We start from the raw sequence: 12489 nt of genomic DNA on the forward strand, positions 1-12489 counted from the left end.
GCACAGTTTAAAGGGAACAGTGGTTGGAAGGGACCTCAGGATGCCAACTTCTTGCTAACATAAATGGGAACTTCTTAAAAACGGATGATTTGACCCTTAGATGGGTAGTTTAAAAATCAGTCTCCAGGAATTCATGTCATATAATTGCCACCATCCATGGGTACAGATCTTAAAAATCCTTTCACATCTAAGTTGCTTTAATATGAATAGCCCCAATGAGGTCAGTGGTACTGATAACTCTCAGAGAAGGTTGTACAAAAATGATCCAATTGCACCTGAATTAAAAGTAAAGGAAAAAGTGGACTACACATGTTTTTTGCTGGCAGTTCTCAGACCGTCATGAGCACTTAAAAAAACCCACAGTAGTTGAGTCTATTGTTCCTTTCTCAGCAACTTTATTTTAATGTAACCTTTTAAAAATTTTATTTTGCTATTAAATATGTTTATATTTTAAAGGTTCTATTTCATTTATGTGTTATGCAAGGATTAAAGGGGTAGACTTTGTTCCAAACAGCGTTTTTCGTTTATGTAAAAGAGGCAACTGCGAGGCACATGGAAATGCTCAAATGTGTTTCATGATCTGACCATGATTTGTGCTGCTCTAAATATTGTAGCACAGAAGCTTGTCAGCGTATTTTTTTCCAAACCGAGGAACCCTTGGGAATATGGGTATTAACAAAAAGGGATGAAAATCAGCTAAAATAAGAACATTCATTCCAGAAGGGGAATTTAAGCAAAAGAAAAAGAAAACAATTCTCTGAAAGGGATATTGCTGCAATTTAGATAGTGTATATTAACTGACGATATATTGTGAAAGAGTCTATGGCAGTGTTGCTACCTTGAGTTCTCTTCGAAACATTAGAGGTTGACATTCATGGCTTTTAGAAAGACCTGACTTTCTATCAGAATAACTTACTGTAGGTGTTTTTTTAAACTCTGTTGTACCTTATTCTTCCTTCTCCATATATTGCCATTCCTTCAGGTTAGAAAAATATCATTAAAAGGAAAAACTGATCTTTGTATTTAGGCTGGGGTATCCAATTTTATGGGACTGCATTAAACTGAAATGCTTGTGCTTTCGTTCTCTTACATGCCTAGTGCAATAGGATCCCAATCCCAGTTGAGGCTTCTAGGCAGTACCATAGCACAAATAATAAATAATAATTTAAGGGAAAGATGATAGTTATTATTACTGATGGTTAAATGGTAACTATTATAAAACCTAAGGGAGGGATTTTCAAAGGAGCCTAAGAGATTGAGGCACCCAATTCCCATTGAATTTCAACAGGGATTGAATACCTAATTCCCTTCATCCACTTTGAAAACACCAGTGTGAATTTTCTCTTTTTGTGCACACACAGGGATTCCCACTGAAGAGTATAGATATTCATGCTCTAAAATCACAGAATAGAGGGAGGATTTGAGACAGAGTGGGAGGATTTTATCCAATGCACCTGCTGTGTACTTAGCCTTCTCTGAAACTAGAATATGGGTGATGTTTCCGGAGCATTACTTATTTCATGAACCAGCTAGACTACAATAATATACATGGAATTCCTCAAGATGTGAGGGGAATTCCTTGCTTGAAAGTGTCTTTCCAATCTTTCAAATAAATTTAAACATCTGAATGTAAAATCCATCCTTGGACCTGTAGCCCCTAGGGCTTTTGGTCTATAAAGCAATGAAATAGACACATCATTGTAAGTTGTTTATTCACCAGTGGTAAATGTAATAGGGCAAATTTCTTTAATTAGTAATCCAAGTACTAATTTATCTTTAAAAAAATTAACTATTTCAGAACATCAAGAGTGAGGAAACACAATGGAATAGAAATCGCTTATAAAGCGTTAAATTCTGCTACATTTCATCATTGTGAATAGAGCTTCATTCCACAAATAGCTCCATTGTTTTCAGTGAAACTCCTCAACAACTAAGAATACTACTCATCACGAGGAAAGGGAGTAAATTCTGGCCCTAAAGATTTCAAATTATAATACAGAATAGCCAAGCATATAGGACTACTGGTGTATATATAATTTCTTTATTTCAATACTCGTGTATGAGATACAAGAAATCTAGGCAGATTGTATTTTGTGCTTGGACACTTTGGATTTCCTGTTTGTATTTTGCAATTTGAGCCACACATTATTTATTACTATGAAAGACTAATCTGGTAAAGACATGGGTACGTAGGCTGTTCTTGACCGGATAGCCAAACCATGAAAATGTTAGATTAAAAATGTCTAGCTAAACAGACCTAACTATTATGTTGTTCCCCCAAACCTGAGTGTGTGTCATTTCACAGAACTGTGCAGAAGGGACAAGAAGAAGTCTGGTCATTTGTGGGTGGAATTTGAGGAAGGGGGTAGTTGAATGCTAGCATCCCAACTGGGGCAGAATTAAGACGGGGGTGCCTCCTCTGATGGTGTATGGCACGTCCTTGTGAAATCCCATCAAAACTGAGGCAGAATTTGTAAGTGCTCTTTGAACAATGCTGTGTGTTTTTCATTTCCACATTCTCACTCTCAGTGATGGCTGCTTACAGGCTGTACAAAAATATAGAGTTGCTGCCATGTTTTTGCTGTTTTCAATTAATTAAACTGAAATTAATTGTTCTAATTCTGGCACCAAAAAGGGAACATTCTTGATTCAGCAATTTGTTTTCCTTTGTGAATGATTAAATATTCTGTGATTGTAGATTACGCAATCTGTTTGGAAGGGCCCAATCCTGCCGATTTACTCAGGCAAAATTCCCATTTAACTTAATGGGATCTTTGAGAAAGTAAAAACTGTAGGATCAATCTGTATAGCAGTGAAAAAGATGCCACACGTTAGACAACCCTGAACACTGTAAGCTCCTTCAGGTACTTCATGGGTGAAAGGTCCTGTATGTGTTAATACACAAATACTTCTCTCGTTGCTGATTCCTTCGTGCTGGTTATTAGAATTGTTTCTGGTTACTAATATACAGCTAAACTGCCTTTAACAGCAATAGTAATCTGCCTTGTACACAAGCAGTGCACAGCAACACTAGCCTAGGGGTAGAACAGGGAACAAATTATGATTATGAGTCAGAATTCAGTCCCTACTTCCCCATCGCTCCAACGTCGGGGGGGGGAGGGAAGGAATGCACATCATGGACTGGGCTCATCTTATTTTCCCCTCCATGTCCACTTAACTGTGCTGGCCAGAGCACTTGGCAGGGAGCAGGGGACAGAGGCAAGGCTACACCTACTGCTCTTGTCCCTCACTCCCTTCCCCTCCCCTGTGTTATGGGTAATCCATGCAGGGAGTCTAATAAGGATGGGAACGTGACAATCATGGTCGTACTATTTTACAAGTGAATTAATCGTTTAAAAAAATACCTGTAAGATAATCGAGGCATTCCAGCAATTTTTTCTCCCTGGTAAAATCAAGCGCAAAAGTATCGAAAGTATCATTGAGATTAATTTCAGGGATTAACACTTGAGAGGATGCAGTAGCCATGGAGACCCTATAATGGAAAAACACAAGGATGCAGTAGCTTTCACATTCATCTCCTAATCATCAGAATCATCAAACCCAAATTGTCACATTTTTACACCCATTTTTAAAAACACATTACGGTAATTTAGTGCTGTATCCTGCATTCTTACTTCTGTAAGCAAAGTCCGCAGGGTCAGCCCATTACATGGCTGCCTCCGATTTTGCTATGTTGAACTATTTTACCCTACAACGATAACAAAATTATGATCAAACATCAATAGGTTTTAAAAAATGGAAAAGCAGGGTTTTTTCCTTCTCCTGTTGAACAAAATTCTTCTTAGAAGTATTTTTATTTGCTTCTGCTGTGTATTAAACAGTCCTGAACAGATGCTGTATCTCTCTCAACTACTGCCTTGTTAAGCAGCTTCCTGCTCCAGGCATTCCTTTGCACATCTGTCTCAAAAACTGTGGTTTTGGTTCAGACTGTCACACTTCCCCCAGTTGTTAAACAAGTTACATAATTTTCAACTTCAAAAAGTGCAGAGTGAAGATTAAACAAACAGATGTCAGGATGTTTTATCTTGAAATGCTTAGCCTTTTGAACGTGCAGAATAATGTTTTTTCAAACCTGAAATACTTTCTTGACTAGCTCACATCAAAAATTGTATTTATTTTTCCAGTAAACGTCATGCATCTGTAGACGAGATTTTCCAGGAAAATTAGGTCTAAGATAGATGCGGCATTTGGAACTTTTCAGGCTGATATCTCAAAGACGTGTCAGCGGGAACCAGGAGTGTAAGTGGATTGTGATGTTTACAGAAAATTCAGGAGAGAATTCACATCTATTTGAGCATCCATCTCACCAGGATTTTAAGAATGGTTTTCTGAAACTGTGCTGAATGAGGTTTCTCCTGTTCTATAACTGCAGTTAATCATCTTCATCATTGGTTCTGCTGAGACTGTGGCTGACACTCAGGTAATTATGTTAGTGTGGATGAGGTCTATTGTAGGGACTGCACGTGTAAGTGTTGGCACACAGTGAGGAAGTTTCTTGCACTCTTCCCCATTTTCACTAAAGGGTCAATAACAATTTGGCCCTAATGTTTCTATCCATAAAGGAAAAAAAGACTCATTAATTTTGGACCTTATATTACATTAGGTTTGGCCAAAATTTTTATACCTGGCCTTCTGTACCAGAGGCCCCACACTGGGGTTGCTGGGAAGTACAGAAGTGGATTTGTGAACACAACAGCTGCTCCTGGGTGTCTCCAGACACCCTATATGGAAAAGGTCTCTACACTGGCCATGCATAGGTTGGACAAATGATGCTATTACACGTGTGATGGCATCCATTTTAGGTGGATTCTGTGCCCACAACGTAATGAGCAAATGGCATACTGTAGACCTATGTCATTCTGGTTCAGTAGATTTCACTTCCCCCAGCTCTCTCTCCAGCACTTCACTCATATAGCATCTGATTACTAAGGCTTTATGTAAAGGAAGTGGATTTCATTCATAGGATGAACAACCCACTAACTAAAAACTCCTGTGGTAAGCATGGTTTCCCACTGTGCCCACAGCAAAGAATTTTATATTGCATTTCCTTTGAAATATGTGCATGAAAAAATGCAGTGTACGTAACTTTAAGAAATCAGTTTTAGCCACTGGAGCTCAGGGCCCTGTAGAGGTGACTAAATGTATACTCTAGCAGCAAGCAACGTTTTACACATCACTAGAGCTGAGAGAATCATTTGTGGTGAATAATTTATTGAACAAATTTAGCCTCTTTCTCCATTTTGTAAATTGTCTGTGAGCAGTTTATGATTTTCTTGGATTTATTCTTCTTTGAAATTATTCATTGGTCCACAGACTGTTCACAAGTAGAGCTGGCCTAAACTCACATTTCTGGCTCATGAGAAATTTTAATGTTTTGAAATGTGGTTTTGTTTTGATTCAGAAATCCATCCCTAAATTTTCTTTTGAAAACACTGACACATGGAGTTTTTGAACCAAAATATACTCCCCAGAGTGACAGCTGCTGGCTATAACTGACATTCTTTCTATTGCTATTAGCAGTGGTGAAGCTCACAAGAGTATCAATTTCACTCAGCAGTTGCAAGGGTTCCCAGGATCTGTGGCTCCAGGGCAGACCTGCCATGTGGATTACCTTGGGGTCAGGGAACCCAGGCCTTCCAGACTCCCAGGCTGGCTTGCTCCAGGATTGCCTATTCAAAAACTGAACAATACAGGGACCCAGTTGGCAAGGGAGTCTGGAAGCCCTTGGGTCCCCAGCCCAGGAGCAGTCTACATGATGGGCCTGCCCCAGACCCATGGACCCTGGAAGCCTGGGGTCCCCAGCCTTGGAGCAGTTTGCATCACAGGTCTCTCCAGTAGCCAATCAGGCAAACTGGCAGGGAACCACACAGGGTTCCACTGGAATGTTGACAATGATTTGGTGAAATTCCACAAGTAATTTCAGGTTTCATGAACTGGCATTTTCCAATGAAAATGTTTTGTCAGAAGATTTCCAACCAGCTCTATTCATGAACATTTTGTCATAGGTACAGGCCTATAATATGCAAGAAGCATTGGATTAATTTTGACTGAACACATCTGTCACATGGGGTTATTACTGTTCTCTGACTGGATGAGTGAAACTCTTGCCATCACATGTCTGGTGCAAATATATTAATGTTTATGAGTTCAAAATGCACTTTCTGTGAATATTCTAACACTCACTGAAAATATATTGTATCTGCAAATATTTCTGCCCAAAGATTAATTCTCTAGAATATTGAGAGGTGGCCAAATTCCCACACCCTTACTCATGTTGAATTGTACTTTACTAAATGAGTGGTCCCATTAACTTCAAAGGGACTGCTTGTGGAGTAAAATACAATTATTAAAAGGTGACAGAGACTGGCCCATAAAGTAAACACCAAAAGTGAGTCTAACACAGCCAAATCAAATTTAGGCTCCATGGCTGAAAATTCTATTACACGTGGTAAAATTTACACACGATGTATAGATCCATGTTATGTCAATGGGACTAACTCAGAATATTTAAAGTTAAGGACATGTAATAGTCTTTGTAGGATCTGGGCTTAATTTTTTATTCAGGAATAAACTGACATTCCAAATCTACTCCCAGCACTCCAGTGTATGCCACTGGTTTATATCAGAGATGAAGTAAAGAAATCTCTGAGGGATAAAGGCATTGTTTTGCGATTTCAGTCATCTGCAGAGAGGGTGTCTCAAAGAAGTAGAAAGAATAAAACATAAAATAAATAACAACACAGATCCTTATGACTTAGACTAGGCCAGCACTTAACACTAGCTGTATCATGTGAAGACAAAGTAACCCCATAGCCAAAAAAGAACTGTTGGACAAAGATGTAAATATTAGTAGAAAGACAAGCTCCAAATATGCGCTCCACTTCTTTTTTTTTTGTTATAGTGTAGACTCCATTTTATCATAGTTACAGCTACTTTGCTTTTTTTTCCCCTATCTCAACGGAATATCGACACCTAGTTAGACATTTTCATGGGAACGTGTAGATTTTAATGAAATTCCAGCAGAATGGAATCCAGGCAGGGTTCCACTGGAAATCGGCCTCATCTACTGCCAGCTCACCCATGAAGCTCCTTGGCTGGCTGCCCAGGAGCCCAGTCTGCAAGGCTTGTGGCTCTTCAGCAGCCCAGGCTTCCGCTTCTTGTGGCCTGCCTGGCAGGCTAATAGGAAGCCAGGAGCCTGAAACCTTATGAGCCCTGGCCCCAGAGCACCCCCAGGCTTCCTGTTCCTTGGCGACCTGGGTTTCCAGGCTCCCCATCCTTCAGCAGCTCAAAAGCCTGGGAATGCTGGTTTCCAGGTTCCCCAAGCTATCTGGCTCCCAGGCAGAAAGTTGCCTGGTTCCTCACCTGGTGAGCTGCTGGGGTTTTTGGCAGCTTAGGGAGCCTCAGAAACGGTTTGAAATTCCGATCCTTCAGGAAAGTTCATTTTTCTTTCCACTTTGGATTTTTTTTCCTTTTAAATTTCCAATTTCCCATAGAATGGGGAATTACAGTTTCTGGCCAACTCTAATTATAACTGTACTTATCGCCAAACTACCGATTAGTATTTATCAATTTCCATGTATAACTATGCCCCCTTCTTCATCTATGGATGATGAGGATCATGAAACAATACTGAAAGCAGTTCCATTCTCATGTGTCTTTCCTCTTTTAAATAGGTGTTTTGATTTAATATTATAGAAAGGACCTTGACATTTCAAGGCAATACCAATTATCATTAGGGTAGAATAAAGCAATTCAGCCCCCCTTTATTCTTTGAAGGCACCTACAGCAAGACAAGAAAGACAAGAGGGCAATCATGACCAATCAACTGCCCTAACTTTAAGCTCTTGCATCTGCCAGGAGGAAATTCCCTAGCAGTCCATGCCTTTACCTCTCAGTGATATTTTTAGCCGTCTGCAAGAAGCGTGCATGATCATTCTCCTTCAGAGACTGTTCGGCCTGAGAGATGAGAGATGTAGAGCGTTCAATGCACTGTTTGCAGTTTGCAATCTGCTGAGCCAGTTTTCTCAGTCTCACCACCTTGAACAAAAACATAAGAAAAGAGTCAGATCCACGTGCTCACAAATCACATTAGCGTTTACACTTTGTGCTCATGGCCATAGTGCAAATGGGGTGTTAACATCAGTGGCTTACCTGACAGGAAAGAGCCTCTTTTCAACCCGCTTTACTCATAGGCCACATTAGCCAAGTAAAAGCTATGTGCTATTTTACAAGAGGACAGATTTGTTCTTTCTACATCAACTTTTTCCACACTGGAAACAACAGAGGGGAGCCAAAACAAGCACAGCTAGCCTATTTTCCTTCAGCAAGACGTCATTTCCTGGCACTTTCTGCTTACATGATAACTAAAAAGTATTTTGATAACCATTTCCCTGAAGTGATGAGAAATGCGTTAAGAGCAGTTTACAAGGCTCATTACTTTTCTTTAGTCCCGAATTGGTTTACACAAAAATGACACGAAAACAAAATTTGATGAAGGGGCTTGGTTCATGTTCACTAACAATAAATAAATGTTCATCCTTTTTATTTTATTTTATGTTTGTTCAGATCCTAACCTGTCTTGTGGAATGAATTTGGCTACTCAGAAGCACAGCTATAAATGGAGAATTGATTGTGCTTCTGCTATACGTAGCAAGGAAATAGCCAGTCAGGAAATCCACATGAGATATGACTTTGTCCTGGAAAGTACCATTAGCTGGAAGGCTAGGGAGGGGAACAATCAATCTGCCTTTTAGAGACAATGTTGGCTCCTGAAGCCTCTTAGTTCCTGAATGCTCTGGGAATCCTTCCTATTTCTATAAAATCATTATCATCACCACCACATAGTTCCAAGAGGAGGGGAAAAAAAGGAAGGAAATCTAATAACTTTGGACCTCAGAAGGACATTAAGCCCCAGCTATGCATAAAATCAGGAAATTAATGATTAAGTGGATTAGCAGAAAGATCAGAATTGTATACTAAATTTAACACAAACTCTAAGAGTCTCATTAATTAAATAATAAACACTGTAGTTGCTCGCTCTACTGCCAGATAATTGACTGCAATGGGAGTTATGCATGCTGAGTGAAGGTGAGGGTACATATTAATTTGCTTTAGGACAATAGAGTCTACAAGCAAAAGTAAAATATTCCTTTCAGGAAACTTTAAAAAAACAAAGGTCAATGTTGAAGAAGGCTGAAAATCTTTAACATTGATATTTTCCCACAAAATACAAGCAATGAATGGAGAAAAATTGCTACAGAAACGTACAAATGGTGATGACGTTAATGTTCTGGCTGGTTCCTAATGTGATTTACTGCTACAGCGTATTTATTGTGGTTGGCTGCTACTATTGTTGAGTATTTGAACGAAACAAACATTTGTCACCTGCTCTTCAAAGAAAAAAGATCATAATATACTTTCAGCATAATTCATTATTGATATAATTTACCAAACAGCATCTCCCTGCCCTAAGGATTAGATTGCACAACCAATACTCACATTGGTGAGCACTTACTCACAAGAGTAGTCCCACTGAAACCAGTAGGTAACTTATGTGAGGAAAGGGGTCACAATCCAGCCCTCACTTAACTGATCGTTTCTCATGAACACACTGTACGGGGGTAGGTAGATAGCTAGGAAAGGAGCCATTTGTTTAGATACTGTACATATGCTGGGGATTGTTCTGTGCAGCACAAGATATGCTCTATATGTGCATTCATGAAGAGACAGCATTTCGGCATATATTGCCCTAGGCAGTGACACATTCACTGCCTAAACATGCAAATCTTGTTCAACTCTTTACCGTGGTATTCATTAACAATCCAAGTAATTAACTGAACAAATGTCACACAATGTGCTTTAGGCACCAGAGGACACTTTCCTGGTTGGCAGGCCAAACGTCTGAATTAGCATTTTTCAGCTTCTTTATATAAACAATAGATGATAAATCTGGAAAGGAAGAACCTCCCTTCCCCTATTGCAGGAATGTCCTCTATGCTTAACACATCTTACCTGTTTGATATTTAAATGCCTTGTTCAGTTAAGTACACTTCACGTGATTACACAAGTATACAACAGTGCATTAAGGGCTGAGCTGTTGCCCACAGCCACAGTCCCATATCAGAGCCTTCATCCTAATAACAACAGCTGGAGCTCCAGTCTGGAGGCCATAGCTCTGTAGCCAAAGTCATAGGCCAAAGGGGAGTTTGGCAGGTACTGTGCCTTCTAGAACTCCTTTGTGGAACAGCCGACATGCCTTCTTTAAAGAAGGTGCGACATGCACTCTGTTCTGTGGCTTCGCTGGTCAGTGCGTAGGAGGGGGGACAGGACATGGCTCCACCCCTGCCTTGACCCATTAGCTAGGCACATATAGGTGGTAGCTCTATCTCTGGGCTCCTTAGGTAGATCTAAACTAGAATATTTTGTACTTGTTTTCCAGCCGCTCTGAGCAGGGTTTCATGACATGTTGATAAAAATGCCTGACCCCTGTCTATACCAGTGCTTACCCTGTTGATAGTACTGGTATAGCTGCTGCACCATTGTTGGAAAACAGGTAGAAACTTTTTCAGTGTTGTGCAAGGACTCCCTGGCCTCTGGAGGTTTTCTTGTGGCCTCACATTCCCATACAGGGGGCTGGGCACAAACAGGTCTTTAATATTTGTTTAAAAATATTTCTTAAAAACAAATCATTAGCAGCAACCTTGTCAGTAATGAAGAGCCTCATCAAAACAATCCAGAGTGTGCAAGTGATGCAGATTTTAGGAAGGAACCAGATATTTTTCAAGTGTTTATGGGGTTATTAGAAGTCTGATTTTTTTTAACAGAAAAAAGAATGGGGCACAGTCTGATCCTAGTTACACTGGAGAAAATCCAAAGTAACTAATGAACTCTACAAGTTTTCATTGGTGTAACTGAGATCAGAATCTGGTGAAGGATCTTTTAAAGATGAAATCTATATGCATAATGGGCAGCTCCCAATGAACAGGAAGTTTGCCATGAACTTTGAGGGCAGTAGGGTTGGTCTCAATGTATACAGAAATACAGCCAAGAAGATTATGCAGAAGGCCGGCTTACTACATCTTGAAGGGAGATGTATTTTGTTAACATCATGAAGTTCAAGATCTGTCAAATAAGGAATGGGAACTGTGGTCTTCAAACATGTTTAAATCAGCCCTCGCCGACAGCCTTTTTAATTTCAAGTTAATTGGAATATCTTGACAGCTAAGTGAACCATTTAACCTCCCCTTGACTTTATTCCTTGTCTGAGCTTTTCCCACACAAGAAGAGTTTATGTTTCACTCTTCCAGCTACTTTAGCAGGTAAAGAATAAACACCATGCTCCAAAAGAAACAAGAATAATGATCTAAAACTAAGATGTTCCTTAATTTACCAGGTAGCTAGATCAATTTAAAACTTGAATGCATATCTGATATTTGCCTCATTCGTTAGGTTGACACTAACAACCACTGTCCTGCAGTTATTAGGAAAGCAATGGCATTGAATTTACATTCCCAATATTTTTAGATAGTAAAAATCTCATACCACTTTCTGTAAAATACAAGTTAAAGTTCCCCGTTACAGTCTTTAAAAAAGTGTTATCTTGAAAGTAATTGCTCTTGTCTGTCGAGTTATTTTGTATAAATGTCTTTAATAAACAATTTATATCTGTATGGAATAAAATATTAATGCAGATGACTGGAGAGCAAGTCCTGTGATTCAGTAAATTCTTGCTATGGGCAAATGCCTTCAGATTTCTGATAAAGTAAAAGTTTTTTTAGTCCCTCTTTTTATAAATATCTTTTGATAAGTGAAATCACATCCCTGTGGGAAAATATTACATAAATTATTTGATTTTTAAAAATCATATTACATCACAAAAAAAGAACCTTAATCTAACCTTATGCGATTTTGGTGTTTAACACTCAATAAGTTTTAAGCAATGACTGAATGTTTACCCAATGCAGACAGCAGACAGCATCTCAGTTCACCTAAAAGTTACAGATGGCAAGGAGTATCCAAGGACTCTTGTAAGTGTGTATTCCTAGCACATTAAGTCAAGAAATCACAGAGGTTACAGAGCATGAAGAAACACTTCTGACCCATTTGAACTATCGGGAGAAGAGCACTTACCTTCCCTTCCTTTATTTTGGTTCCAATAATTTGTCGTCTCTGTTGGATTATTTCAATGAGCAGGTCACATTCCTCTGTCAGCTTGGTTTCTTGGCGCGATGCATTCACCTGAAGAGCAAGTCACCTTGGTTAGAAAAGGTCTGGTCTTTTTCATTCTATTTTTAATTTAAAATGATCATTTCTAAAAAATTTTTTGTATTTTTCTTTTTGTTTTACAAATTGTCTTCTGTTTATTTTCCCTCTTCTGACTCTTGTGAAATAATGAACATTCAAAAGTCCAGACAGAGCATTTTCATAATGTATCACTGTACAGACAAACTCATCAGTATTTCTAACCAA

The 12489-nt window shown here is 39.1% G+C and overlaps 1 protein-coding gene across 6 annotated transcripts in view; it reads right to left on the reverse strand.

Moving 5' to 3' along the window:
- Positions 1–12489, reverse strand: part of MID1 (midline 1) — a 328983-nt gene that overhangs the window by 19718 nt on the left and 296776 nt on the right. For all 6 annotated transcript variants that reach the window (XM_048860586.2, XM_048860595.2, XM_048860612.2 and 3 more), the window contains 3 exons: positions 12151–12258; positions 7910–8058; positions 3366–3493 (listed from right to left, as the gene is read on the reverse strand). In XM_048860586.2, coding sequence (XP_048716543.1) covers positions 3366–3493; positions 7910–8058; positions 12151–12258 — 385 coding nt within the window. The remainder of the gene's footprint in view (positions 1–3365; positions 3494–7909; positions 8059–12150; positions 12259–12489) is intronic.

The sequence above is a fragment of the Caretta caretta genome, chromosome 1 (assembly GCF_965140235.1).
Source record: "Caretta caretta isolate rCarCar2 chromosome 1, rCarCar1.hap1, whole genome shotgun sequence".
Taxonomy (NCBI): Eukaryota; Metazoa; Chordata; order Testudines; family Cheloniidae; genus Caretta; species Caretta caretta.